Here is a 27053-nt window from a genome sequence, read left to right as displayed (position 1 = left end):
CTGAGGCCTGATGTAAATCAATACAGCATGAGATTACTGCATACTGGTATATCTGTATTTCAGGCATCAGTGGGTACCGAGTGACCAGTGCTCCTACCAATGGGCAGCAGGGCTCTACCTTGGAGGAAGTAGTAGGTGCAGATCAGACCACTTGCACCTTTGAAAACCTAAACCCTGGTGTGGAGTACAATGTCAGCGTTTACTCAGTCAAGGACGACCAGGAGAGCATCCCCATCTCTGAAACCATCACACAAGGTAATGAAAGGATGAACAGCAGTTTTAGCTACTTAAAGTCAAATTGCTGAGCCCGAGAGCTCTACATTGCAGAACTCCTATTAGTCTGATGGCAGAGGGCTTAGACTTAGGAGCAGAATAGCCATGTGCCAGCATGTGACAGAGCAGTTTTTATACCCGTGTACGTCTCTGCATGGGTAGCCTACGTTGTCTGTTGACAGGGTGGTGGTAAAGAGATGGATCTGTTGTATCAGTACACTGAGCTGAAGAGCAGTGGAGATTTAACTTGGTCCTGCAGTGCTCTGGCACTTGGAGCACAGCTGGTGGGAATGGGAAGCAGGTGAAGAGAGGTATGAGTGGGAAGCAAGCACAGGAGAAATTTTGGCAGCAATAGTGGCAGAAGATCACTTCAGCACAATGGAGAGGAAAGCCGAGATTGAAAGGTCCATCACTGTAGCACTTCTAGGACACCAAGTGGTGTGTGCCACCTCACATTACATGCTGAGATGACTGCAGAAACTACCTTTGTAGCCACAGTAGCAAAATTAATATGCATCTCCCCAAATGGTTTCATTTCATTTTCCTTTGTGAGGGCTTTTTTTGTTTGTTTTTGTTTCTGCTCAGCCCTGAAATGATGCCAGCTACTGTGTTTGCTTGCTCTTATAACACTGCTTTAAAATTTCCATGCTTCACTGAAGTGCTGTATGCTCCCTGGGAGTGAACTAATACTGTGATACTGCATAATTAAAGCAGTAATAGCTTTAGCCCTTTACCATCTTTTGGTGAGGGAAGGCTAAGAATGTATGTCTCTGGCTTTTAGCACTCTTTTAAAGGTGATATGGTACATGCATTCCATGTGGATAAACAATGATTTTACAGAAAACTGGCATTTTTTTGCATCTATTCTGTAAAATAAGTCTTTTCCTTGAAAGACATTAAAATAGAACATAACCACTGTTATTAAAGCCAGTCTTTTGCAATATTACTGTCCCATAATTCCTTTTCAAGCTAATGTGTAATGATCCAACAGAATGGATACAGAGTCCTGCATCTTTGACTCACCTACTGGTGTCTGATCCTGAGGAAGGAAGAGCATCTGTTAGCTCCCACTGATTTCAGGATCACCCTGCTAAAGTTATATAGCCAAATCTTGTGGCTTAAATCAATACCAGTCTATTGACTTGAGCAGCTGAGGGTTTGGCCATTGTCAGTTAAAGATGCATCTAACATTCCCCACCCCTTGCCCAATTCTGTTGGTCCTAACGTACAGGAAAAGAACAACTTTGCTGTAGGAATAATATCCATAGGGAAAACAGTCGCAGCTGTGCTTGTTTGTCATACAGAAACTTAGGCAATATCTAGAAGAAGATCTTTATTCAGTGGCTCAGTTCTGAGATTTTTGAACACTTTAGCCAAAAAATCAAGTCAGCCTCTTGGCCATATCGTGTGCTGGGCATAACCTCTGAATATGGGGACATTGTCGCTCTTACAGAATACTTATAATCTAAAGGTCATTTTTAACTATTTGCCATCTTTCCAAGGAAGTGTTTTATTACTCACTGTTCCGTATCATCTGTTTTTAGCATATATATTGCAGCAGTTAGTGGTAAGTAGAACTTGAGGAATTCCGGGCCAGATCCTCAAGCCGTTACAGGGATTTGAGACTTTTTTCCAGGTCCAGTGTAAATAGTTCAGATAGTGGATGGTCACCCCTGAAGCTTTGTGACGGTTCTCACCAGCTGAGGGTATGGGCTGATTTAGCCCCTTCAAACAGGTTGATGTTTTTATGATCCCAATGATAAAAGTTAGACTTACCATTCGAACAAGACAAAAATTCTAGAGGGTCAATCAACTAATATTTCAGAGGAGTAGTTTTATTTATACATTAATAGACTTTGATCTCTTGTTTTCTACGTGAAAAAAAAAAAGGTATGTTTTTTCTGTTTCTATTTTCATCAGAAAATGGTGGGTCTTTATGGCTCATCACTGCTCAAAGTAAATTTGTCGCAAGTTAAGTGATTCTTGTAGGCCTTCTTGAAAATTGTATGTCTAAAGTGGAAGTGCATTATCTCAGGGGATCGGGGTTTCAGCTTCTGTCTGCCTGGGAAGGCAGCTGGAGACTGCATTGAAGGGTACAATATTAAAAGAAAAAAAAACCAAAACAAAACCAAAAAGCAAACCACCAAAAAACCTCCTTTTCCCCCAAACCCCAAGAGAAATTCTGCATATCACCGCAATTGCTTCTAAAGTTCTGTCAATGTTAATAGTGATGAACACTGCTTTTTTCTCCCTTGTCTTTCTTTTGCCTCTGTATGTCTTTGCCTATCCTGTTTGCTCTTTAACTCATTAGAGGTGCCCCAACTCACTGACCTAAGCTTTGTTGACATAACTGACTCAAGCATCGGCCTGAGGTGGACCCCGTTAAATGCCTCCACCATTATTGGTTACCGCATCACAGTAGTTGCGGCAGGAGAAAGTGTCCCTATTTTTGAAGATTTTGTGGACTCCTCAGTAGGATACTACACAGTCACAGGCTTGGAGCCGGGCATTGATTACGACATCAGTGTAATCACACTCATTAATGGCGGAGAGAGCGCCCCTACCACTCTGACACAGCAAACGGGTGAATTTTGAAAACTTCTGTGTTTTGTGACATGAACGGTGTTTCATGCTGTCACTGGCTGTTGGGATGATGGGGCTTTGTCCAAAGAGGAATCGAGCCGCTCACTGGGGGGAAGCCAGACAGACCCGGCTCGCTCCTTTTTCTGAATGGCAGCTGGGGATGGATATGCGCTGCTCAGTTTTCTGATTTGAGGCACTTTAATACTGTGAATGCCTGCAGACTTGCCAGGCTCATTCACCTTCTGCTATTCAGATTTCCGGCATCCAGTTGGAATCAAGAGCCTGAAACATGAGCTGTATATTCACCAGACTTTTAAACTGTGATTCCCCAAAATAAGAGTGCCAAAGGGCGGAGCAGTTCAGCAGACACCCTCCAGCCTTGATAACTATTTGAGCTTCCAGCAGTCTGTTTCAGTGGTGGCCCCACTCTTTCCACAATGCCCCAAAGGATGCAGATGAAACGCCACTCCCTGAGTACATGCCATTGACAGCCATGCCACGCCGTCAAGGGTCTCTATAGTGCATGAGCAGAAAGCGAGCTGAAAACTGGTTCTTGCATGAAATCCTATTGTGTTTGAAAATCCTGAGGCTGTAAATCCTTCGACACGAGTAGAAGTAGAGTCATAGGAAATTAGTGATATACCCTCTCCTCTCCTGTGTGTGCATGTATGAATTCTAGATGAGATTACTTTTCCATCTGTAAGCTGCTGTATGGCAACTTTAAACCTCTCTTGGCTCCGCACCTGTAATATGAAATCCAGCTGCAAGAAGCACGTTACTGAAACTTGCTACCTTGTTTTCAAATTAGCCCCGCAGGGTGTATTTAAAGTATCAGGAATTGCCAAGAGGTTAAAGGAGCCTGACAGTAGTACAGACATATTCTTCTCTTAACTATAGTAGAACCCAATGTAGTTTAGAAGTCTGTTTGCATGGGTCTGACACAGTAGTCTGTTATGCATGAGATACTTTCTCTGGTGATTCCCTGAACATACCTCTTGATCAACTTTTATGAATCAGAGAACTAAGCTGTATTTGTTCTTTGCTATGTAGCTGTGCCTCCTCCCACTGATCTCCGCTTCACTAATGTGGGGCCTGATACTATGAGAGTGACTTGGACCGCACCAACTTCCATCGTGCTGAGCAGTTTCTTGGTGCGCTACTCGCCTGTGAAGAAGGAGGAAGACGTTGCAGAGCTGACAATTTCACCCTCAGACAACATGGTGATCTTAACAAGTAAGTGGGTTACCTACATAAGTCAAACAAATATGAGGCCCCTTATACATGACATAAGATGAGGCAATAGAAAAATTGCTTACTGGAAGTGTAACTGGCCAAATTCTCAGCTGATCTAAGCTGATGTCAAAGTAGCCTCATACAAACTCACACTAAATAGGGTTTGGCCACTTGCTTTACCCAAGTTAAAGCCAAACCACAGGAAAGTTTTCCCCATCAATCCAAGGACAGTGATGAATCAGAGTATGGGGCAATTGCTTTGATTTGCAGCCTGGTTAGGTATTAAGAGTAAATAAATATTATTCACCTGGTTTGCCAAAAATGTCAAGGACTTGCAGTGCAGACATTCAGGGAGAGGATCCGAATGTGCAAAAGGTCATTGCTCCTTTGGCTTTGTATGCTCGGAACCAGAAAATAAACACTGTTTGGAACCTTAAAGGACACAGCAACAAAACATGGGCACTTTCAAAAAGCTGACATTAATTTTTGCTGATGCAAAAGCTGTGTTATGTTTGAAGTTTTTTACCTGTCCTAGAATCAGGATGGTTGAGTGAGAGACAATATCCACTTTCAGAATAAGAGACCAGAGCTGGAGCTCATCTGAGTTAGAATAGCTGTGCTGGAAATCCTTGGCCCTATTCCAGTTTATGTCAGCTAAAGCTTTGACATGGTGCATAACTAAACTACTAGATAACTAGAAGGGACCTTGTAGAAAACTAATTGCTTCTAGCCAGTCTCCACAAACTAATGAAGCAATGATACAGGATACCATGCTCCTTCAGGCTAAAACATTGCAATCAACCGTAATGCCACAAAAAGAACTGACTGAAATTTTTGACTGTCCGGGAGGCTCAGATCTTCCATCAAGCAAAACCTGATTACCTCCCTTAAGAAACACAGTTAAAATTGTGTAGGGTGAGTGACTTCTAGCTATTAGTAAAGAAATATGTCTAAATTCCTGTCCTTAAAACTCCACAGATCTGCTCCCTGGTACTGAATATCTGGTGAGAGTCTACAGCGTTTCTGATCAACATGAGAGTGCACCTTTGTCTGGAATCCAGAAAACAGGTACTTAGACGCAGCCTAAGACATATGTGCGGTTAATGCCATCCATTAGGATTCATTAATGGGACTTCGTTGCTCTTTCTTGTGTATTGTCATCTCTTGATGGGTCATCAGCTAGATACCAAAGAGCAATGCAGATGCACATCTTGGGAGACGCTAGGAAATCTCACATGTCATTGTGTCCGAGAGCCAGAACGTCTGTTGGTTTTAAATAGAGCATTGTAGACCTTGGTGTGAATATACCAACAGTGTCTGTCTGAGAGCAAGCCTAGGCAGAGCCTATCATATCGATCACTGAGTCTTCCTTGTTTCATAACTGTGTAACGGAGTTCGCTGGTCACGTGTGGTGGTTATGCTGTGTTGTCTGCGTGTGCCATACACTCTTTTCCTGCAGTCATGTTCCAGTGCTTGTTTATCTCACTTTGATCCTGAACACGCATGTGTTTAGTTCCATGGCTGAATAGCATTTGGCTTAGGATCTGGCAGTGTCATGGTACTGAGCTTAATGAACCATGACCAGTAGCTCAGTTGAGCTAAGTCTCTTGTCTCTTTGAAATACGCAGGTCTTGATTCCCCCACTGGCCTTGACTTCTCGGATATAACCGCTAACTCTTTCACCGTCCACTGGATTGCTCCTCGTGCCACCATTACAGGCTACAAAATCCGGCATCACCCAGAGCATGGTGCTGGCAGGCCCAAGGAGGACCGCGTGCCCCCCTCACGGAACTCCATCACCCTTACCAACCTGCTTCCAGGGACTGAGTACGTGGTCAGCATCATTGCCATCAATGGCAGGGAGGAGAGTGTGCCCTTGGTCGGCCAACAAACAACAGGTAAGCCTTGAGAGAATGCTGGGTAAAAGTTACCGTGAGGATTTTGGGTGTCCTCTAGCAAAGTATTTGCTATTAAACCAGATCTTCCCTACCAGATGGTGAAACTCTGCTCATGAGGACGTGATACGTGAGGTAGGGCCTGATTTAGAAAAAGGTGGGAGGACCTATGCTACTTTCAGATCAAGTCAGTTGTCTTTAGGGCCAGCAGAACTTTTTTCATTAAATCCAGTCCAATGCTGGATGGCTTTTAACCAGATACGTCGCTTGTAGAAAGGTGTGTGCACTGGGCTAAAACTAAGGCAGATGAGCAGCAGAGGAGCACCGTATGATAGGTGGAATATGTAGCTGATGTACTTTAACTGCATTTAAACTCTCTCAATTCTCTGTTTTTCTAGTGTCTGATGTTCCAAGGGACCTGGAAGTCACCCCCACCAGCCCGACCAGCCTTGTGATTTCCTGGGATGCTCCTGCAGTGACAGTCAGATACTACCGGATCACTTATGGTGAAACAGGTGAGGGCAGGCTGCTATCACCAGACACAGACCAGAAACTCTATTCTGAGGCCATTAGAAAGCCACAGCAAATAGCAAAGGCAAGTTTGACTGTAGCAGACAAAAAACTCTTGTATCTCTGAGATTCTTGCAGCATATAAGGGAAGATTGTCAAATATAGGTGTCGTTTTGTTTTGTTTTGTTTTTTAAAGGGGAGCAAATCATTTTTGGTCTACCAAAAAGAAAGAGCACCTGGAGCACTCCAGTCATTTTAGAGGTGGTTCTGTGTAGATGTTTCATTCTTTTCCTTGGGTTGGTCTGAAAAAGACTTTGACCCAAGAACCATTGAAACCAACAGGCTCCTGTCTTCAACTTGATGCATATAGGATTGTCCTGGTTTTTGTAATGATTTAAAATGTGTAATTGAGAGATCCATTACATTTCTTTTTCCACCCTACCCTCCTTAGGTGGAAGCAGCCCTGTGCAGGAGTTTACGGTGCCTGGCACCATGTCTACTGCTACCATCACTGGCCTCAAACCTGGTGTAGACTACACCATCACCGTGTATGCTGTAACTGGCCGTGGAGACAGCCCTGCCAGCAGCAAGCCAGTCACTGTCACCTACAAAACAGGTGAGACCTGTTTAAACAAAACAAAAAAAACCACAAAACCCCCCTACAGCTTTGTGTTGGCTTATCCCCATAAATTTGTATCACTGATCCCTGGTTTCTTTTAGAAGTCATGGGCTATGTTGTAAGCCCATCATTTGCAGTGGAGCTGTGTATCGTGGTGGCCCAGCATGATAATGACATGACACAGAAGGGGATCGTGGACTTGAACTTTTGGAGGAGGGAGACCCTGTGGAGTCCAGATGGGGATACAAGCAATATTTGACTGCTTATTGCAGAGTGGAAATCCTGTTGGGCTCTCATATCATGGGGTCACTGTTGGCTTAACTCTGGTGCTTCTAGTGCACTGTCACATTATGTGATCCTGATGAGAGCTGACTTTCTAACGCCAGGACTGTTGTCTCACTCCTGATCTGGATATAGCCTAATCCTACTCCTACTGTAGCTGCAGATAAAGGCATTTCGTAGCCTTTAAAACAACAAAAATCCTCAGCTAACACTGATATGAGGTCAGTCACCCACACATCATCGTTAAGCCTTTTTTGCTCTGGGCTAGCATGAGGGACAAATAAATAGCAACATGTGTGTTCTGTTCTAAGAAGCACAGCCTAGAAAAGGAAGAGCAGAGTAAAATTTAGCTAGGAGGTAACAGTGGAGGAAGGGTTTCCTGTACCAAGATACTCAGAAAAAACTATTTTTGTTGCCCAGAAATAGACACACCATCCCAGATGCAAGTCACCGACGTCCAGGACAATAGTATCAGCATCAGATGGCTTCCTTCAACGTCCCCAGTCACAGGGTATCGGGTGACAGCTGTCCCCAAGAAAGGACATGGGCCCACGAAAACTAAAAATGTCCCTGCAGGTAAGAGAACATGACATCCTTCACCAGATCTGTAAAGAATGCAAGATGTGACCACTAGAATCAACACTATCAGGCATTAGCCATATGCTCGAAGCCAAACTTTCTCCTGCTTGTACCTTTTTTTGCCATCCTGCTGACTTCAGTTGGGTCTCATCCAGGAGAAGCGAGGGTGGATTTTTGCCCTGAAAGCTTCACATGTCTTTGACACCACTGTGCTGCAAAGGTTTGTTCTTGGCAACCTCAGTGTCTCTGAAAGGCACCTGGATTTCAAAGAAATGCCATTGGATTTTCTAGCATCCGGCAAAAAGTCCTCTGAAATCCTTCTGAAGGCCACATAATGTGACCCTTGGTCATAGCATAGACTCAGTCACGTATGCTACAGGCTTGACCTCGTTACCATAGAGTCTGCCAAGTCAGCTCTCGGGAACGCAGTGGGTTTTGTGGTATCTGCAGAGATTAGCACTCAGGGATGCTTGTGATGCAGTTGGGTTAATGGTCAATCCTATACCAGAAAATGATGAAAACTGGTCTGCTCTTGCTTTATTTTTTTTTACTGTGCTAACCTGCCCTTTCAGCTGTGGGGCCTTTGAGCAGGTACAAATAGCAAATGCCTTGTCCTGCACTGCCAGAGAGGCACAGTGCAAGCAAAAGGTAACCCTGATGTGTCAATCCTATCTCGTTTTAATGACATATGGCTAATACAGGCCCTTCATTCAAGGCTGCGTAGAGGCCAATGCTCTGCAGCTTTGTGCAGCTGCAGATGTACTAATGTTGTTCTTTCCTGCCAGATCAAACGCAAGTCACTATTGAAGGTCTGCAGCCCACAGTTGAGTATATGGTCAGTGTCTACGCTCAGAATCAGAATGGAGAGAGCCTCCCCTTGGTTGAGACAGCTGTCACCAGTACGTATTTCACTTCATGGTAACAAAGCAAATGTTATCTATTGATGTCTGAATCTACCATGCAGTATCACATCCCCAGTGAAAGCACGTGGCCAGCGCTTAGTCTCCAGGAGAATGCAAGGCGGTCTGCCCTGTGATAAGTACCGTGCGCCTGAATTGCAGATGCTGGCAAAAATGCAGTCCCTCTCCCTCAAACACTGGCAAAATGCAATTCCCCACCCCATCAAAATGCTGCGCTTCTGATTTTCTTTCACTAAAGCCACAAAATCTTTTTGGGTTTTGTTTGCCTTCAGCCAATCAGTGGAAAAAATGTGCAAAGATCTCCCTTCTGGAGCTAGGTGGCAAAGGTGATTACTGTTAAAGGACAGGGCTTGGCTTGGGAGCACTTGCCCTGTACAAGGGAGTAAAGGAAACCATGAGTTACCAAGAACTTGGGATGAAGCACTGCAAAAGAAAGAACAGCTCAGCCCTCAAATTGCTCTGTCTGCCTGTACAAAACAGCAGTACTGCTCTGGACATAAAGAGGAGGCAAGAGGGAACATGTAACTCAGAGGGATATCTCCGATGTAAAGTGCCTTTCCTGGGGACTCCTCTGGGATAGGGATTTGCATGCACGTTATTTCCTTGCTCAGGCTTGTATTCAAAACCACAGCTCAGCCCCAAATGCTTACACAAGTATTGTCCTAAAGACAACAGGAGCTTCTCTGAAGCTTTGCAGAGGTGGGAAAATAGTGCATCTCAATTTCAAGCCAACAAATTCCTGGACAAAAATCACCTTTGCCAACTAGAAAATGTAGAAAATTCAGGACTAATATAACATGGCAAATAAAAAAATTTGAAGTCTTTTAGCGAAGCATAATTTGGATCCAATATAAAAATGATATGCCAGATCCTCCCATTTTGTGTAACAAATGGGTATAGCTCTGTGGTAGCCACACGAGACTTCTGTGGAGCAAGGCTCACTTACCTTGCTGCCTAGCACTGAGCTCCCACCTTGCTAGGAAATCTGATGAATTGGTCTCATTAGGAAGTGTGTGTATCACCCAGTTGCACCTGTGGACGTTCCCTGTGCACTCAATACAAAGCTGAAAAGTTTGGTTCTAACTGATTTTAAAATATAATATACTGAGTAATTTGCTTTCTTGATAAGTGTGTTAATTGGATATTAATTTATGAAAGAAAATAGCGGGACTGATTCTCCTTGGGCTGGCACTTTGCACAGCAGCTTACAAGAGTGAAAATGAAATGCAGCATGAATCTGAACTTACTGAGTCAGGTGGGTTGTCTGGCTGCCTTTAGCACTAGGAGCCAGTTACTGGCTCTGATTGTAGAAACAGGTCTTAACATTCCCGTTTCTTTTTTCTCTTGGCCACTTTAAGGTAGCTTAATGCTACCGTAAAAGGGGTTTCAGTGCCAAGGGGACTGAAGTATAGGTAAGAGTTGGTGTCCTGGGTGCTTTGAAGGTGGTAATGCAAGTCCTTTTGGTTTCAACAAAGCCAAGATTACCTTCCTGCTGTCTGGCACCCACAAACTCTCAGCCTTACTCTGCACGGGCGTAAGCATGTGTGCAAGGTGCAGCACAGAGGAGAATCAAGTACCCCCTCTCCCGCGCAAAACTGAAAACTGCTTTGCATGTAATAGAAATGCTTTTTATTTTCCTCACCCACAACCTGCTTTTTATCACATAACCTCTTACCGTTAATTTGCCTAACAGACATTGACCGCCCTAAAGGACTAACATTCACTGAGGTGGATGTTGATTCCATCAAAATTGCTTGGGAAAGCCCGCAGGGGCAAGTCACCAGGTACAGGGTGACCTACTCAAGCCCTGAGGATGGAATCCATGAGCTATTGCCGGCCCCAGGTGGCGAAGAAGACACTGCTGAGCTGCATGGCCTCAGGCCAGGTTCTGAGTACACTATCAATATCGTTGCCATATACGATGACATGGAGAGCCTGCCCCTCACTGGGACCCAGTCCACAGGTACACCTTTAACTACACCACCCAGCAGGCTATGGCAGCAGTGGCTTCTGCCCTGTCGGGTAAAGCGTGCTTCCACGCGCAACTGGTGCTCCGTGCTGGGGAAGCCCCAGGGGCAGCCAAGGGGATGTGATTGCTCTTGAGAGATGGCTTAGTTGGTGCTGGAGAGCTGGCTGCCAGCGGAGTCAGCCTATGTACACATTAGGGAAGGCAGGGAATGGAGGAAAGATGAGCAGGATTGAAGGAGCAGATTCTAGAGAAAGGAGGGATGTTACCTTAGAGCCTTCTCTCAGTCCTCAAGTGGATCAGTAATGTCGGGTCCCTAGTCACGGAGCCTAATTCATGGTGAACCACCCTCTCGCAATGCTCTTGTCTTGTCTTTAGGATATGGGGCACCTGCAAGCAGAGGCAGTTACCAACAACAGAGAGATTAGGGCAGCTTTCATCCCCCAGGGTCCTTGCTGTTGGATGGAGCAGCATGAAGGACTAGGAGATTGCTTAACCCTCAGGTCTCACAGAGCCTCTAGATCCTTCACTGGCACTGCCCTAAGGACGACACCCTGCGCTCACATCACCTCCAAAAGGAGAGGACATGCTCCATTCAGGAGAGTCCCTTACGTGCCAGTCTGATGTGCCAACTCCCTGTAGAATACAGTTAAAATTCCTTTGTGAAAAAAGAAAAGGAAGCTAGTGCTTGAGATAAAATACTTCCGGCAATATGGAATCCATTGCAAAGCTTCCAGCATTACCTGACGTGTCTTATTACAAAGGTAGCACCTTTGTAATAAAGGTCTCCCGTTCATTTGCAGATGAAAAGTTGGCACTATAATTCCAGGGGTGTAATGAAGAGAGTGGTTCCCAGTGTATGGATTGCTATACTAAACTGAAGCAAAGTGCTGGAGTGATTGAAACAGCTGGCTGACTACCTGCCAGAAATGCAAATATAGGAATTTTTAAAAATGGTTTACCCTTTGTGGGCTGTACAAAAGCATATTTGAAGTCATTCAAGACTTTCCATTGTCTCTCATGGGCTTTAGATTGAGCTCTGAGCAAAGCAACAAGGGAGAATTATCTTCTATTTCCACTCTATAAAATTAGAAAACTTCACAGCAACGTGCTAATGGTGGTCACTATGGTAAGGTATATTTTTCCCCTGTTTACAGCCCAAGGATTACCAACAGTAAGGCAAGAAAATGTTTCAATGGATGCTCCTTTTTTTTATGCCAACATTTGTTTTTAAAGATATCAGATGTGTTAGCTCCTGAACAGACTCTTGTGTGATGAGCCTTACGGCCACCACAGCTCTGCTTTTCCATTGCCTTGCTCTCTGTGTAGTAATTTACACTTGTGTAAGTGGCTGTAAAATGCTTCCCCTCTGCATTTGCAGTATTTTTATATCCTCCTCGCAATTCCTGAGCCTGCTTCCTATGTACTTTTGTAAATCATCCATCGTATTTTAGAAATGAACAGAGATTGGCAAGTGAAGCAGGACTAAACTATTAGCTGTGTGACGAAAAGCAGAGACAGGCAGAAGAATTAAAACAGACTGGCCTACTACAGATTTAAGCACCTCCCAAAGCCTTCACCTGACATGACAGCAAGTGTTGTTACTCACCTAACTTCAGGGTTGAAGCATCGAGATCTCCTTATTTCTGCTAAAAAGTGTTACTGTAGATTTGAGAACCTCCTCCTGAATACCTTGTCCCCTTCCATGGTGCTTTATGCCTGTGTTTGCAGAAGGCACACCACTTTCCTGCCCATGTATTTCAGGCCTAAACCTGTCTCATGTTCAGGAGAGAATATTGTTTTATCCAAGACTGTCTTCTTTAAACTAACCATGTGCCAATCTGGATTTTTGCAGCAATTCCACCTCCAACAAACCTGAAGTTTACTCAGGTAACTCCCACCAGTCTTACCGTCAACTGGAATGCACCAAATGTTCGCCTCACTGGCTACAGAGTCAGAGTGAATCCCAAAGAAAAGACCGGTCCTATGAAGGAAATCAACCTTTCTCCAGACAGTACATCTGCTGTCGTGTCTGGATTAATGGTAACTCTTTTCTTTGTGTAATACAGACTGTGTTGAGGGAAGGAGATGTTAGGAGAACTTGAAGCAATTTCAAATTCCTGGGTCAGGAACCTCAGCTGGACTAGATCATTACAGCTCCTAAGGGTCTGACTCTGTTTGAAGTCTGACTAGCCATCAGCTGTAACTACTCATTACCATAGTTTTTAAAAGGCAAGGAATTGGCCTGCTGAATCTGCATTCTTTCCCCTTCCTCATTTAGCACAGAGAGACTGGATGCCTTAATCAAATGCAAATTATCAGGTTCACAATCAACAGTAACCCAGTAAAATGCTTTTACTCATCTTTCACAAAAGGGGTCAAATAAAGTGACCTAATGCAGAAGTTTCAGGCTGTGATATGGGAGCTCTGGCAGTCTATTGCCTATTTTTAAGACATCTACAAAATGTAAGTAAAAAATGCAAGTCTTGTGTGAGTAGACTTAAATTTGCTATATAGCCATCTTCTCCACTGGAAACGTTTTGGGAGTTCCTGAACTGGAAGAGGCTGGAAACTGCTTTTACGCTTCCTGTTATCTTAAAAAGCTACTGATCTGTTTTTAAGGAGTTTTATGAATCATTTTCAAAATGAGCCTTAAAAAAATTCTAATCTAGGTGGACTCCTGCTCTGATGCAGTCAAGGACGAAAGACCATGCTGTAATTTCCACCATTCTCTTTTCTTCACAGCAAGAGCACCTTATCATAGCAAATGGCATCCATTAACCCCAGGAAAAACAGGATGTAAATTAGGTTTTTTTGAAGAATCAGCTTTGAAGCACGGATTCCAAAATGAGGGATGATAAATAAGCTTCTTACAGGATTTCCTCTGCTCCTGGCTGTGCACATGTGCACCACTAGTATTATCAACAGCACTGTTTATCAGGGCCCATGTCTAATCTTTTATTACAGCTGGAAATAATTAAATTATCCTGTCAGTCCTTCACTGATTTGAGTTATTTTACGTTTCCTACTTCAGTAACTGGTGACCAAGAAATGTGGCTCCACCAAACACTGAACAAGGGCAGGAGTATTTCCCACTGTGCCAGGTCCTTCTCATAACACGGTATAACTTTGTCCATTCTAGGTAGCAACCAAGTATGAAGTGAGCGTGTATGCCCTGAAGGACTCTCTGACCAGCCGACCAGCCCAGGGGGTGGTCACCACTCTTGAAAGTAAGTAGTGATCCTCCACAAATGACCAGCTAGTACTGTGCTGGGTGCAGAGGCCGAGATCCTACTCTGTGTCAAAAGTAGGGCTCTCTACAAAGCTCCGGCAAAGGCCTTCACAAACATTTGGCTGGTAGGATTCACGGTCCCCACAGTGCTGACAGGAGACCTTTTCCTTCTGGTGCAGATGTCAGTCCCCCTCGCAGGGCCCGAGTGACAGATGCCACTGAGACAACCATCACCATTACCTGGAGAACCAAGACTGAGACCATCACTGGCTTCCAAGTTGATGCTGTCCCAGCGAGTGGCCAGAACCCCATTCAAAGGACCATCAGCCCCGACGTTAGGAGTTACACTATCACTGGTAAGTGAGGGGCTTCTGCAGGTGCAGGAGCTTCCAGGGTCATATCGGAAGGTACGCTGGGTTCTTGTTTAGTAGTTGAATTTCCTTGATGAGAAATAATATAGGAACAAAAGATAAGAAAAAATACCTGAGTCATAAAGACTAGTCTCCAAGAAGAAGCTGTTGAAAGACATTCTGATGTCCCTTTTAGATGGCTTCCTCAGATTAGCTAACACTTATGTTTCAACTTCATTTCAGGCTTGCAACCTGGCAATGACTACAAGATCTACCTTTACACTCTGAACGAGAACGCACGCAGTTCCCCGGTAGTGATTGATGCCTCCACTGGTAATGATCTTGTCTGCCTTTTCTGCTCATGCTAACACATAGTAATCACATATGGTCAGGCGGAAGTTGTCTATATCTGATCACATATAATATTTACTGTGACTTACAGCAATAGGTTTTACTCCTGAGGTTAAGGGTGTCAGAAGATGCAGTGCAGGTGAAGAATATGCTTGCCTTTACTGCCTTTGACTTGTTTCCTTTTGTTTTCACCTAGCTATCGATGCTCCTTCTAACCTGCGCTTCCTTACAACCACAAGCAACTCCCTCCTGGCTACCTGGCAGCCTCCACGAGCCAAGATCACAGGCTACATCATCAGATATGAGAAACCTGGCTCACCAGCCAAAGAGGTTCTGCCTCGCCCTCGGCCCGGCACCACCGAGGCTACTATTACTGGTACCTGTCTCTGTTTTGTTTGGGAGCTCTTCACCTGAAACACTTAAATTTGGAGAGGGGGAAGGCCTAATCATAAAATGTGTTGATGGTCGGCTAAGAGAAAGACAAAGTTTTGTTCCTTTATTGTGGTTTCTAATGACAGACCGTGGTTTTATAAGCACACCTGTCCTACAAACACAGTACACTTCTCTGATCAGATCAACCACCAATCAGATTTGAACAATCCACAGATGTTTGTTTCCACTGCCACCACAACTGTCATCCATTCAAGGAAAAAAGCCCATGACTCTGGCACCCCATCAGTGCCACATCCTGAAGATTCATTATGTTTTATGTCTGCAGCGTCCACGATCCCCACTGACATGGCCAGATTTCAAACTTGCTCTAGCAGCAGGAGGCTGGGCTCTTTGTACTGTCCTGAAAACCTCAGATCCAAAATGCACGTACCCATGCTATAGCCATCCCCACCTCTCATTCTGCCTTAGAGCCCACACAGAATCATAAAAGAAAAGCAACTCGTAAAGTTACGATTGCTTTATGTCCTTCCTCTCTCTCTAGGTTTGGAACCAGGAACTGAATACATCATCTACATCATTGCTGTGAAGAACAATCAAAAGAGTGAACCACTGGTTGGCAGAAAAAGGACAGGTAAAACAAAGCTCTGGATTGTTGTGTGCCAACAGGAGATGATGTCTTCCACCTGGGGAGTAAAATCTCAGGACTGAAATAGTAACGTTATTTAAAATATCCTGTTCATGCTATTCAGCCACACCTTTTTTATGAGTCAAATAGGCTTTGTAAGGAGGTTTTCCTTTCTGGGATGCAGGAGGTAAGATTCTGAAGTTACGTGAATTGCATTTAGCTGCATTTGAACCCTAAGAACAGAACAACATGCTTGGTGCTTGATTCTTGTCTGGGTACCTAATTCATAATTAAATTAGGGCTAACACTCACATTTCTGTCTAGCACATGATGGCATCAAAGGCGGAATCCATTCATTTGTTGCCCATTGCATTTCTCTTACTTTACACCCTCTACAGTGTGAGATTGAGATACCTGTAGCCAGCAAAATACCAGCTATATATCCAAATGTGATCAAGGAGCTGGTTTCTTACTGCACACCAGTGATTTTTCTTAAACCAATAACCCATGAATATCTCATGTAATCATTTCTTCTTCTCAGTTGGAGCAGTGGTGGCTTTTTTGGGTTGCAGTGTTCAAAACTGTTGCTCAGCTGTATGAAAATTTCATACCAACACACTTCTTATGCCTATGTATGAAAGATATATTTATATACTATATAAATATATAGAGAGATAGAAATTACCTTCACAATCACAGTGAGGTTATAAAAAGTGTGTTGCATCTTGGGATGACTGCTAATCTTTGATGCTTGGAGCGGTGTACAGCATCCACTCTAGCTGATTAATTTACCGTTGTTTATTTGACACGCTTTGCTTTATGGCTTCTAACCTTTCTTTGGCTAGATGAGCTTCCCACGTTGATTACCAGACCGCACCCCAACCAACCCGACATCCTTGACGTACCTTCCATTGACGAGGGGACCCCTTACCTCACAAACAATAGGTATGACAATGGAAACGGTATCCAACTTCCAGGCACCTCTGGGCACCCGCAGACAATAGGACACCAGGGTCAACAAGTCTTCTTTGAGGAGCACGGCTACAGACGGCCTGTACCCACCACAGCAACTCCCCTTAGGCCGGGGTCAAGACGACAACCACCAAATGTAGATGAAGCGATTGAAATCCCTGGGTACCAAGTGCCTGTCATAGTCGAACCTTCATACCCGCACTCCCGTGGGCCCAGGCGCAACGACACCACGGGTCAAGAAGCTCTTTCTCAGACAACCATCTCTTGGAGGCCATTGCTGGAGAGCTCTGAATACATCATCTCATGCCAGCCAGTCAACCAGGATGAAGATACTCTGCAGGTAACTGAACTGTCGTAGCACAGGACCGGTGTAAGCCTCGCCTGTGGCAGCACACTCTTGGGAGTCCAGCCCTTTACTGTGTTAAGGGGATGGCAGTCAGAGTTGACTCAGAGTCTTACTAACCCGTAGCTGAGAGCAGGATGAATGCCTCCCTCCTCTCCTTCGTGGAGAAGGCTACAGGGTAAAACTGCTAAAACAGAAAGCCCTTGAAATGCTGACAGTATCAACACTTCAGCAGGGGAGGGGGCAGTCGGGGAGACGATTGGGAGTTTCAAAGACTGAAGTGCTGCTTCTCCAAGCCAAAGACTCCCTTAGCCCTTCTCCTTTGTCTCCCTTGGTTTCTGTTTCCCTGAAATGGTGGTACTAACAGATCCCTCATGATCCACAGTCCAAAGCAGTCAAATTTAACTTGGTATTGTTTGAAGTTCTCAGAATGTCTAAGGGAGATGGGCTGGCTCCAGTATGGTACAGAGCATAGAAGTCAACCTAAACACCCTGTCTTTCCTATGAGTGGGGTGACACCTAAAGAGTAATCACCCTTCCCTTTCCGGTGACTTGGCATTGCCTCTTGTTGCAGTTCAGGGTTCCCGGAACTTCCTCCAGCGCTACGCTCACTGGCCTTACAAGAGGGGCCACCTACAACATCATAGTGGAAGCCCTGAAAGATCACCGGAGACAAAAGGTGCTGGAGGAGGTGGTCACAGTTGGCAATACTGGTAAGTAAAAGCTTTATGGAGTCTAGGTGAACCTGTGCTGGTCCTGCCTCATTTCCCATACTCAATGCAACCTACCTGGTACCCAGGCTTGAGAACAGTTCAGAGAGGAAACTGCTCCAGAAACGGAGAGTTCATAGCAGGGCACTGGGACAAGCGATTTGTGACGCCCGCTGGTTTTGGATGACTGACACACTGATGGTGTGACTAGAGCTATTCTGATCTGTTGTCTAATCATGAACAATGTGGTTTGAGGCTCCATACACTCTTCTAGGGTCAGTGCCCAAGAGAGAGCAAGAGATCAGGTATTTGCTGCTCGCAAAAGAAGTCGGGGATCACGCTGGTGTCGCAGATGCCTGCCCAGCAGTGAAGATCCGCTGTCACAATAACATCAGGCTTACGGGAAGGTGCCAGTGGCCAGCTTATCCGCTCTGTCAGTCATTTGCCACTGCTTCTTGTGTTGGTTATCCAGCAGCACCGCTAAGACCATCCTGAAGGTCCGGCAGCAGGGCAGGCTGCCTGCAGAGGTGCTAATTAGGCACAAACAGGCAGTGCTTAGAAGCCATGTGACCAACCACAAGTACTTGTGGTCAGAGACAGCACTTGCCACAGCTGGAAAGCCCAGAGCCCACACACACCCTGTGGGACCTGGGCTTTGCTTTTACCAGCACAGGGGGCTGGTCAACAGCTCTTTCTCTCTCCCTCCATCTCCTCCTGTGTGTATTTTGAGGTCAGAAAGAAGAAGACAGGATGGTAGAAGAGGAAATGAAGAGTTAAAGATTTACATTGTCCACCCATTAAGCCTCTCCATGCAGCCCCCTACTGCCCCCACCTCCCTGGGAAATACGGCTGTTGCTCCCCTTCCAGCACCCCAGTTGCCTGATGGCTGTCTCAGAATGAACCGAGAGCGTTAACTCTTGACCCTGATCATCACACGCTGAACTGGTGGTTGTAAAACACCCACCTTCCAATCAAGGCACGCACCTGAGGTGGAAGTCAGTCTGTCCAACAGCATGGTCTGGTCTCCTCCCATCCCCCTGCCACAAGCTACAGTCTGAAGCGCCCCAAAAAAGTGCACATGCAGCTACCAACCTCCTGCTGTTCTCCAGCATCTCACAGCACATTTCTCTTAAAAACAGGCTAAGTCAGGTTGCTGCTCTCCAGCAGCAAATGCAAAAACTCACACTTGCTTGAAACTTGGCAAATCAAAATGAAAATAGCCTTCATGTCAGGTTTTTTTTATCATTCCACTGCTCTGACACATGCAAATGGAAAATAAATCACAGGGAGTCTGGACTGCTGACAGAGCCATCAAGTATATGCCCATGGGGTAGCTCCATTACTGCCAGGATATTGTAAGAAGAAAAAAAAAGCATGTATTCAGTGAAAATCATTCTGTCTTTCAGTGGTTCCTATTGCTGTGTGTGATGCCTGTTTCTTCTCTTTTCGTTCCAGTGTCTGAAGGCCTAAACCAGCCAGCTGACGACACCTGCTTTGATACTTACACTGGCTCCTTCTATTCCATTGGCGAGGAATGGGAGCGGTTATCTGACACTGGCTTTAAACTCTGGTGCCAGTGTTTAGGCTTTGGCAGTGGTCATTTCAGATGCGATTCTTCTAGTGAGTAGCTTGCTTTTGACCATCCCTGTCTCCAAGCTCCCTCAGCACTAATGGCATGTTTGACAGAACCAGCCTGATCCAACCATGATGCAAATGAATGCAGGCTCTCAAGTTTTTAAACCAAATCAGTGTTTTGCATCATGACAAGTGATGGAAAACTTTGGTTACTTCTGAGCCGTGCAGCTTATCTAGTATCGCCATTCACTGCATCAGCAACAATCAATATTGTATTGATAGGTAATGACTTTTTCACCAAAGTTAAATGTTTGTTTTATTTTCCCTACCCTTGCCAGGCACGTCTCGGTAACGTGTAAAGGCGAGATAGACAAGACGCCTAAATGATAGTATCTGAGTAGCCATTTAAGAAGACAGCTTTGAGTATTAAATTACGGTTGAATCTTCATCTCCTAATTATATACATCGTTGCAATGGGCCAGACAGAACTTGTGTGGATTTCAGTGGTATTACAGCAAGTACCAAGTCTGTTTTGCATTACAGACAGCCTTTGCAAAGCATCTTGCCAAACGAGTTTTCTTATTTTCTCAGCTGCTCTTTGAAGCTCTGTCGAGCAGGCAACACCTCTGCTAAGGCACTAGGTTTTGTTCTTTGCAGGACTGTGGTTTACATGGAAGAGTATCAAACTTCATGTAAGGGAATGGCACAAAAGTCTGTGATTGTGTTGTGTTAAACCACTCAGTCATACTCAGTTAATTTAAATTATGCTTTTAAATTGCGGAGTAAGCTAAGCAAAGAGGGTATTTCTGCAATTTGCATAGACTCAGAGGAGTGACTGCAAGGAAGACACTCATTTTACAGGATTAATATTTATATTTCATCATTTGATACCCATGGCTTACCTGCTGTGTTTTGCAGTCTGTGTGATACAGTTTTACTGGGTATTTGCTCAAAAAAGAGCATTGAAAATACTTTTCTCTCCCTTCCTTCCCCACGTCTATTAAATTCCCTTCATTTCTCTTCCTCTCCTATTAGCCGACCCTCCTCTCCCCCTCCCCAATCTTTGTCACATCCTACTCACTCTTCTCCTAAGAGCCTCTAGCCATTTCCTAGAGCTGTAACGCTCCTCAGCAGTTAAAAGCTGCAGGAGCTGAACCCGTTTCCTCCTTGGGACTCACATGAGCTGAAAAGATTCTTTCTCCTGCCCCTCTGTTGGTTCCTGAGACAACACCAAGCTGTTCTCCTCCCGTTGTGTCACTGCAGCATGTGGGATAACTCCTGCTTCTCTTGTTCCTCTGCCTTCTCCAGAGTGGTGCCATGATAATGGTGTAAACTACAAGATTGGGGAGAAGTGGGACCGGCAAGGGGAGAATGGCCAGATGATGAGCTGCACCTGCCTTGGGAACGGAAAAGGAGAATTCAAGTGTGAACCTCGTAAGTCTCCTTCCGATGTTAACTTAATTAAGCTCCCATTCAGGAAGCTTCAGCATCTTAGGGCTGTTCCCATTAAGGTCTTGCCATGGGGGCAGGCAGAGTATCAGTAAGTCTGATTCAGTGACAGACTGAATCTGTTCTCAGAAGAGCTGAAGGCATAAAACTCACATTCCCAAGCTTACAAAGAAGACGACCCTCTTTTGTCAGCTAAGGTCGCAGCACGCTCAGCATCTCTCTGCCTTTGGCCCTGGAGCCACACAAGAGGGACACGTCACTGCACGAAGTGGTGTAGGTTACCCTAATCAGTAACACAGGACATTTCTGCAGGGCCTGTCCCCTGAAGATCCTCTGGACTTCACACTATGGATTAAACTGCATTGCTCTTGTCAGGCAAATACCCCTCATGTTCTAGTTTCAAGTGTCCGGAGAGCTATAAAAATGACTGATGTTCCTGCTGCCAGGCAGTGAGCCTCTGGTCAAACAGGGAGAGCGCGCTGGCCAGAGGCTCCTGTTCTGATCACCAAGCTGCTCTGAGAATGCTTAAAGCCACGCACAGGCCATGCAACTGAGCTCTGCCTGTCCCTCCACAGATGAGACCACGTGCTACGATGATGGGAAAATGTACCAAGTTGGAGAGCAGTGGCAGAAGGAGTACTTCGGGGCCATCTGCTCCTGCACTTGTTACGGAGGACAGCAGGTAAGCAGGAGGGACTTGGCAGGCTGAACAGGGGGAACGAGGAGAGGAGGCTGTGCGGGAGTGCAGTCCTAAGACTGCTGGGTTTCAGGTCAGATGGCGTCGAATGCCTGGCCAAAACAGGCCCATATAAGAAGAAAAATAATTAGGAGAGCATAAGCAGGGACTTGGAGTCAGGGCCTGCGTGGTATAAAGTGGGAGCAACCTCCCTGGTGTTGGTGGAGCTGTACCCACGTGCACGAACGCTGGCAGCTCCTTGGCCGTCCGCATCAGCGCGGTCTGACCGGCGCACGCGCGTTCTGTTTCTCTAGGGCTGGCGTTGTGACAACTGCCGCAGACCCAGCGTGGAGGTGGCCAATGAAGGCTCTGCTGGCCAAACCTACACACAGTTTACACAGAGATACCACCAGGCCACAAACACCGTGAGTACACTTTCCTTCTCTGCCCTCCCTTACTGTGGGTCTGGTCTATGGCACAGATACGTCGGGTCTGTATAGGGCTCGAGGGATAAGAGCAGCATGTAGCTTTCTGCTCGCTCAGAAGTGCATGATAGCCAGCAAACCATCACTCTGCACAGCACAGAACGTACACTTGAGCTCACACTTCCACACACAGCGTTCGGTGCCACCCTCATGTCAGCGGGACTTCTCGTCTACTAGCGCTGGGATGTGCCTGCATGCTCTGGCTGAGGCGGTAGTGCATGTAGTGATTTCCTAGTCTTCACTTGCTGCTGTAAACCAGCTGCCTGCTTTGTGCTGAGAAAGCTAAACGGCTCCACGGGCTGGCAACCGTTCTCAGCCCAAACCACAGCACAGAAGTGTCCGTCCTTACAGGACAGAACGCTAACTGATTTCCTTCCCTCCCGACAGAACGTCAACTGCCCAATTGAGTGTTTCATGCCCCTAGATGTACAGGCAGACACACAACATCCACGGGGAAAGTAACATCCAGCAAGACTTCTTGCGGCAATGGCAACAGACAAACCAAAGTATAAATACCTATCTGCCACGGTTACCATCCAAACTGGAGTGATGCTAGCAAAACCGCATCTTTTGCGAATGGCCCTCTGCTCTGGAGCCATTTTCCCAGCTTAAGCTCAACTCACAGCTTCTCCAAGCGCCACTCTTGGAGTGTTTCAGACTTTTCTCCTGATTGATAGCGATTGTCTTGTTTTTGCTCAAAGTGTTGAATACCAGTCAGTATTTTCAAATTTAAAGAAAAAAAGAGGGGGAGATGCTAAATCAGAAATCGGTGGGGGATCAAAATATGAAGGGGGAGGGAGGGTGTAGAAATTCCAGGTTCCCGTGCTATGCAAAGAACATTTGAGTACAACATCCCTGAAGTTTAGCGATAGGAAAGTCCATCAAACACTTCTGCTTTCACCTAAGCGTGCAGCCAGCAATACGATAGGAACAGCAAATCCAGTCACTGTGATATTTAAAATATGCACAGTCCTAATTCTTTCTCAATGATCCTAGTATTTTTCTAGCTGTATCTTTATATCTCATACTGTTATTTATCAGTTTTGTTCCCCTGACCTTCAAGTGTTTTTATATGGGAATAAAATGTATTGAAGACACTTAGTATGCAGTTGACAAAGAGGAATTTGGTGTAATTATGATCAGTGATTATTTTTATACTGTAAGTGCCAAAGCTTTACTACTGTGGAAAAGAAAAAAACAACTCTTTTAATAAAAAGATTTACAAACCAGACATGTAGTTTAAGCGATTCTCTTTGCTACCATGGAATCTAGGATGAAGATTGTTATTCTGAGCTGGAGTAAAATTGCCTTGAAAGAAGATGGAACAAACATCTCAATGAAGCAGGAAGTAAACCTCAAGAGAATCTTGGTAGAGCAGCTTGTTAATTAAAGACTTCCAGCTGCACCCCCTGCCCCAGTAGAGCGCAGAGCCACTCTGAGTATGTATGCCACGCTGCGAGAGGCAGAGGCTTGCTTTGTGGGAATAGGTGGAGGAGAGAAAAGGGGGAGGGAAAGGAAAATATTCCCTGCTTTGGACATTAACTGAGGTAAAGAGAAGGTCCTCAATCCAGCCAGACACTTAAATACCTAGAATCAAATATGCTCTCAGCATTTCAGTTGCCAAAATTAGTGAGGCCATCCAGGCCCTTGAAGTTGGATGTGCTCAAAGCCTTGTTGTGCTTGCACCCAGTGACTCCCCCATGGGCCCAAATGGATGCCAGTCTCTGAGATGCTGCTCCATGCCTTGCCCCTGGGGAAGACCACCGTTCACCCCTCTCTGCAATGGAGGATAACATCCCTGTGACCATCGAAAGGGTTTATAGAGGGGCTACCGCACCCTTCTTTCAGCTATTGCACCTCCATTTGCAACGTGGTAAATTCAAATAACAAAATCCAGAGCTGAGGTCGTTCAGGTACCAGGGAGCGTGCCCTCGGGCACCGCTGTGACAGCGTCACAGAAATCCTTCCGTTACCTCTGCAGAAAGCCTCAAAAAGCAGAGGGGGACAGACAGCACCTGGGTCTACGCCTGCATGTTACAGGCAAAGACTGCTTTCAAGTCTACCCTGCTTCTGCCTCATGGGGTGGGGAGGGAGGTAAATGAAATTCTCCTCAAAACCTTTTTTAAAACAAAGCCAGTCATGAATACAATGAACAAAGTTAGCAGTAAGTCCCTTTAGCTTGCGCTGCCAACCCTGCAAAAACCTGTACAGCATTTGCAAATACAGAACGTGAAAGGTTCTGTCATGATTCCTCAGGCCGCGTTCCTCTCTTGGCTACAAAAGCACTGTGTTACTGAAGTCAATGGATCTCTCTGGATTGAATAAAGCATAGCATGAAAATAGAATTTGGCTTCGTGACATGAGAAACACACACAGCAGTTGTTTTCACAGATTGCTATCTATAGAGCAACCAAAACATTTGCAAATAGTAAAATGATTGCAGCAGAAATCAGTTCTAGCCCAATGTTCAAGAGGCAAATGAATATCTAAAATACATGAGAACTAAAAATGGCAGAGACAGACACACAGAAAAATATTTTCCTTTTAAACTAGATTTCTATTAATTTGTCCTTCCCCCATGAGGGTTATATATTTTGGAGCAGAGACCAATTGCCAAGATCCCTCCTTGGTCACTTTGCCGCTAAGTAATTCACTTCACAGACACACAGGAGTTGCCCAGCTGAGCGGGAGTCATAGTCCACCTCCTCTCCTCGCTCTGATGTCACATCACTGTAAGATCAACACCTCCCCTCCCCGCAGTAAGCATTACAGGATAAAATGATTTAAACGATGCATTTTCTAAGCTCTCTGTCGAGGTTCATCCATGCCTTAAAGCACGAGTGTTTACATTGCTGACAATTTCTGTTTAACCTTTACTAGTGTAATGCCGGGTATTTTGTCATTCAGCTAAAGCTTTTCTTTTCAGTCACATTTGAAAACCAGTAGCAGAGCGCAGCAGAGAGGCAGTAGAAACTTGTGAGATCCAAAGTATCGACCACAAGTCTTTCCTTCTAGAAACAATCAGCAACAAAAGGAACCGAGGTTTTTGAAGGTTCCCATGCTTCGCCCAGGCCGTATCACATAAAGTGGCAAGAGAACAGCTGCCGGACCTTGAAACGCAGGCTCGATTTGGATCCACGGTCCACTTGAGCACTCAGATCAACTCATGTCGTCCCACCCAAGTTACCTTCATGGCCCAGGTGGGGATGAAGGGAGCATCTGCCCCTGTCAGCAGGGAGCTTTCAGACACCCTGGCCTCCCAAACAGGGTGCTCACGGCTACGCCAAGCCCAGTGGGATTTAAGCCTTTGGCTGTTCTTTTCCAGAAGTGGAGGCACATTTCCACATGGTTTGTCTTCTCGGCTAACACAGAGCTTCAGTTAGAGCACAGGAACAACCAGAGTCAGGACTCTATTCCAGCAAGGAATGGAGTGGCTGAAGGAGAAAAAAAGGAAAAAAAATCCGCTGCTACTGCAGCAAAGGCCGAGAATGTTTCCTCCCCTCCCTGCCCTCTGTTTACTTCCACACTTTTGGGAGCTGTTCTCATTCTGCCAGCACGGGACCTGCCAGGGGCAAGGCGCCATATGGTGACGGCGCAAAACAGCCTGTCAGCAGCCCGCTCTTCAAAAAGCATCAACTGAGGGGAGCAGACCTAACCCCCCGTGAGAAGAGACATGCCCTTTCCTACGGGAAACAGATACTAAGCAGAGCTACGCCGTTCGCTTTTAATCATTGTAAATATCAAAGGGAGAAGTAATTTATTTGACTAGCAGGAGATCAGCATACCTCATAAGGAAGCGTTACAGACCAACGCAGCGCTTTCTTACCCAGAACGACTCATCTGGCGTGCTGCACTGCGCTGGGGGAAGGCTCACAGCCCTTAAGGCCAATTGTTAGCAGGGACTTGCTACCAGCAAGGACTGGATTCCCCCTTGAGGGCATCTCTCAGCGGCTTAAAAACAGCACCTCCTGACCTGACCTCGCAGAGCAGCGGTTGGAGCCGTCGCTTCCAGACCTGCCTACTCCTTCCAGAAGGACATCCGTGGCTCTGTGCCCAAAACAGGAGCCAGTCAAGCGCCAGGCTTCAGGCACTGCTAATTTCCTTCAAGGGGAAGGCTTCAGGCTAGTTGAAATTGTCACCGCAGCCCAGGTGACAAGCCACCCTAAAGGGCATTCCTAGAGGTCAACCTCACACCTGGAACTAAACCAGCATTTTTCCATCAGCCATTAGTCAGAGAAGTGAGGCAGGGCAGTCAAGGACACTTGCTTGGGACGCTGGACACTTAGGTGCCTTTCCCCAGTTCTGCACAACTCCTGTATGTCCTTTAACCTTACCAGAGGCACAGCAGGAGGCAAAAGCATCCCTCTACGGATGCTGTGAGACCTTGTGTACGTAGAGAATTGCAGGTAGGAAGCACAAGATAGCACCTCCATTACACGTTTACTAGCATCTCATGCAGAAATCTCACCTGGAAGAGTCATACCTATTAACTTCCATCAGTAGATTAAACAGTGCTCCAAGGACAGCAAACAAAGGGTAAATGATAAGCAGGAATACAGGAGAACGGGAGCTGCCAGACGCTTATTACCAGGCTCTGTTTTGGCCAGCGCTTTAGAAGATGCAGGTAAAGAACGGGCTAACACATCCCTGAGAGAACCTCACAGCATGGTATGTACCAGCTATGGTCAAAACAGAAAAGACATGTAAGGAATAGAAGAAAAGTGGAAGATAAAGTCCAAACCCCAACTTTTAAAGTATTAGCTAATAAAACCAGGGAAGACTCTGAACACCGATACGCCATGGGAAGCAACGGCACAGAAAGCAGTCAGCTGGGCCAGGGCTGGGGTTAGCACAGCCACCGGGCAAGCCGTTAAGCAATGCACCTTTTTATTTTGGACTACCGTCTTAATCTGGACCCAAAAAGTAGAGTTCTCCCTACCCTGTCCTGCCTAATCCGGCCACCTGGAAACAACCCACTGTAAGGACCAGAAAAGACCAAATAATCCACTGTAGAGATCAGCAAAGAGAGAAG

At 45.6% G+C, this 27053-nt stretch overlaps 1 protein-coding gene across 4 annotated transcripts in view; it reads left to right on the top strand.

Annotated features, from left to right (window-relative positions):
* The window catches only part of FN1 (fibronectin 1), a 54728-nt gene extending 31476 nt beyond the window's left edge, over nucleotides 1-23252 (top strand). Inside the window, exons 24-46 of one of the 4 annotated variants that reach the window (XM_072874058.1) lie at nucleotides 64-255; nucleotides 2585-2857; nucleotides 3907-4089; nucleotides 5068-5157; nucleotides 5718-5987; nucleotides 6383-6499; nucleotides 6946-7110; nucleotides 7816-7971; nucleotides 8760-8873; nucleotides 10588-10857; nucleotides 12716-12903; nucleotides 14003-14090; nucleotides 14272-14448; nucleotides 14686-14775; nucleotides 14990-15169; nucleotides 15728-15817; nucleotides 16657-17123; nucleotides 17701-17839; nucleotides 19292-19456; nucleotides 20720-20845; nucleotides 21436-21542; nucleotides 21851-21961; nucleotides 22409-23252. In XM_072874058.1, coding sequence (XP_072730159.1) covers nucleotides 64-255; nucleotides 2585-2857; nucleotides 3907-4089; nucleotides 5068-5157; nucleotides 5718-5987; nucleotides 6383-6499; nucleotides 6946-7110; nucleotides 7816-7971; nucleotides 8760-8873; nucleotides 10588-10857; nucleotides 12716-12903; nucleotides 14003-14090; nucleotides 14272-14448; nucleotides 14686-14775; nucleotides 14990-15169; nucleotides 15728-15817; nucleotides 16657-17123; nucleotides 17701-17839; nucleotides 19292-19456; nucleotides 20720-20845; nucleotides 21436-21542; nucleotides 21851-21961; nucleotides 22409-22483 — 3833 coding nt within the window. In that variant the 3' untranslated portion in view covers nucleotides 22484-23252. The remainder of the gene's footprint in view (nucleotides 1-63; nucleotides 256-2584; nucleotides 2858-3906; nucleotides 4090-5067; nucleotides 5158-5717; nucleotides 5988-6382; nucleotides 6500-6945; nucleotides 7111-7815; nucleotides 7972-8759; nucleotides 8874-10587; nucleotides 10858-12715; nucleotides 12904-14002; nucleotides 14091-14271; nucleotides 14449-14685; nucleotides 14776-14989; nucleotides 15170-15727; nucleotides 15818-16656; nucleotides 17124-17700; nucleotides 17840-19291; nucleotides 19457-20719; nucleotides 20846-21435; nucleotides 21543-21850; nucleotides 21962-22408) is intronic. The other 3 variants (XM_072874060.1, XM_072874059.1, XM_072874061.1) reach the window with 3 other exon arrangements.
* Nucleotides 23253-27053: the final 3801 nt, after the last annotated feature.

Source organism: Ciconia boyciana, chromosome 10 (assembly GCF_034638445.1).
Source record: "Ciconia boyciana chromosome 10, ASM3463844v1, whole genome shotgun sequence".
Lineage (NCBI taxonomy): Eukaryota > Metazoa > Chordata > Aves > Ciconiiformes > Ciconiidae > Ciconia > Ciconia boyciana.
Note: the sequence above shows the minus strand (reverse complement) of the source record. Positions and strands in the feature narration are given on the sequence as shown.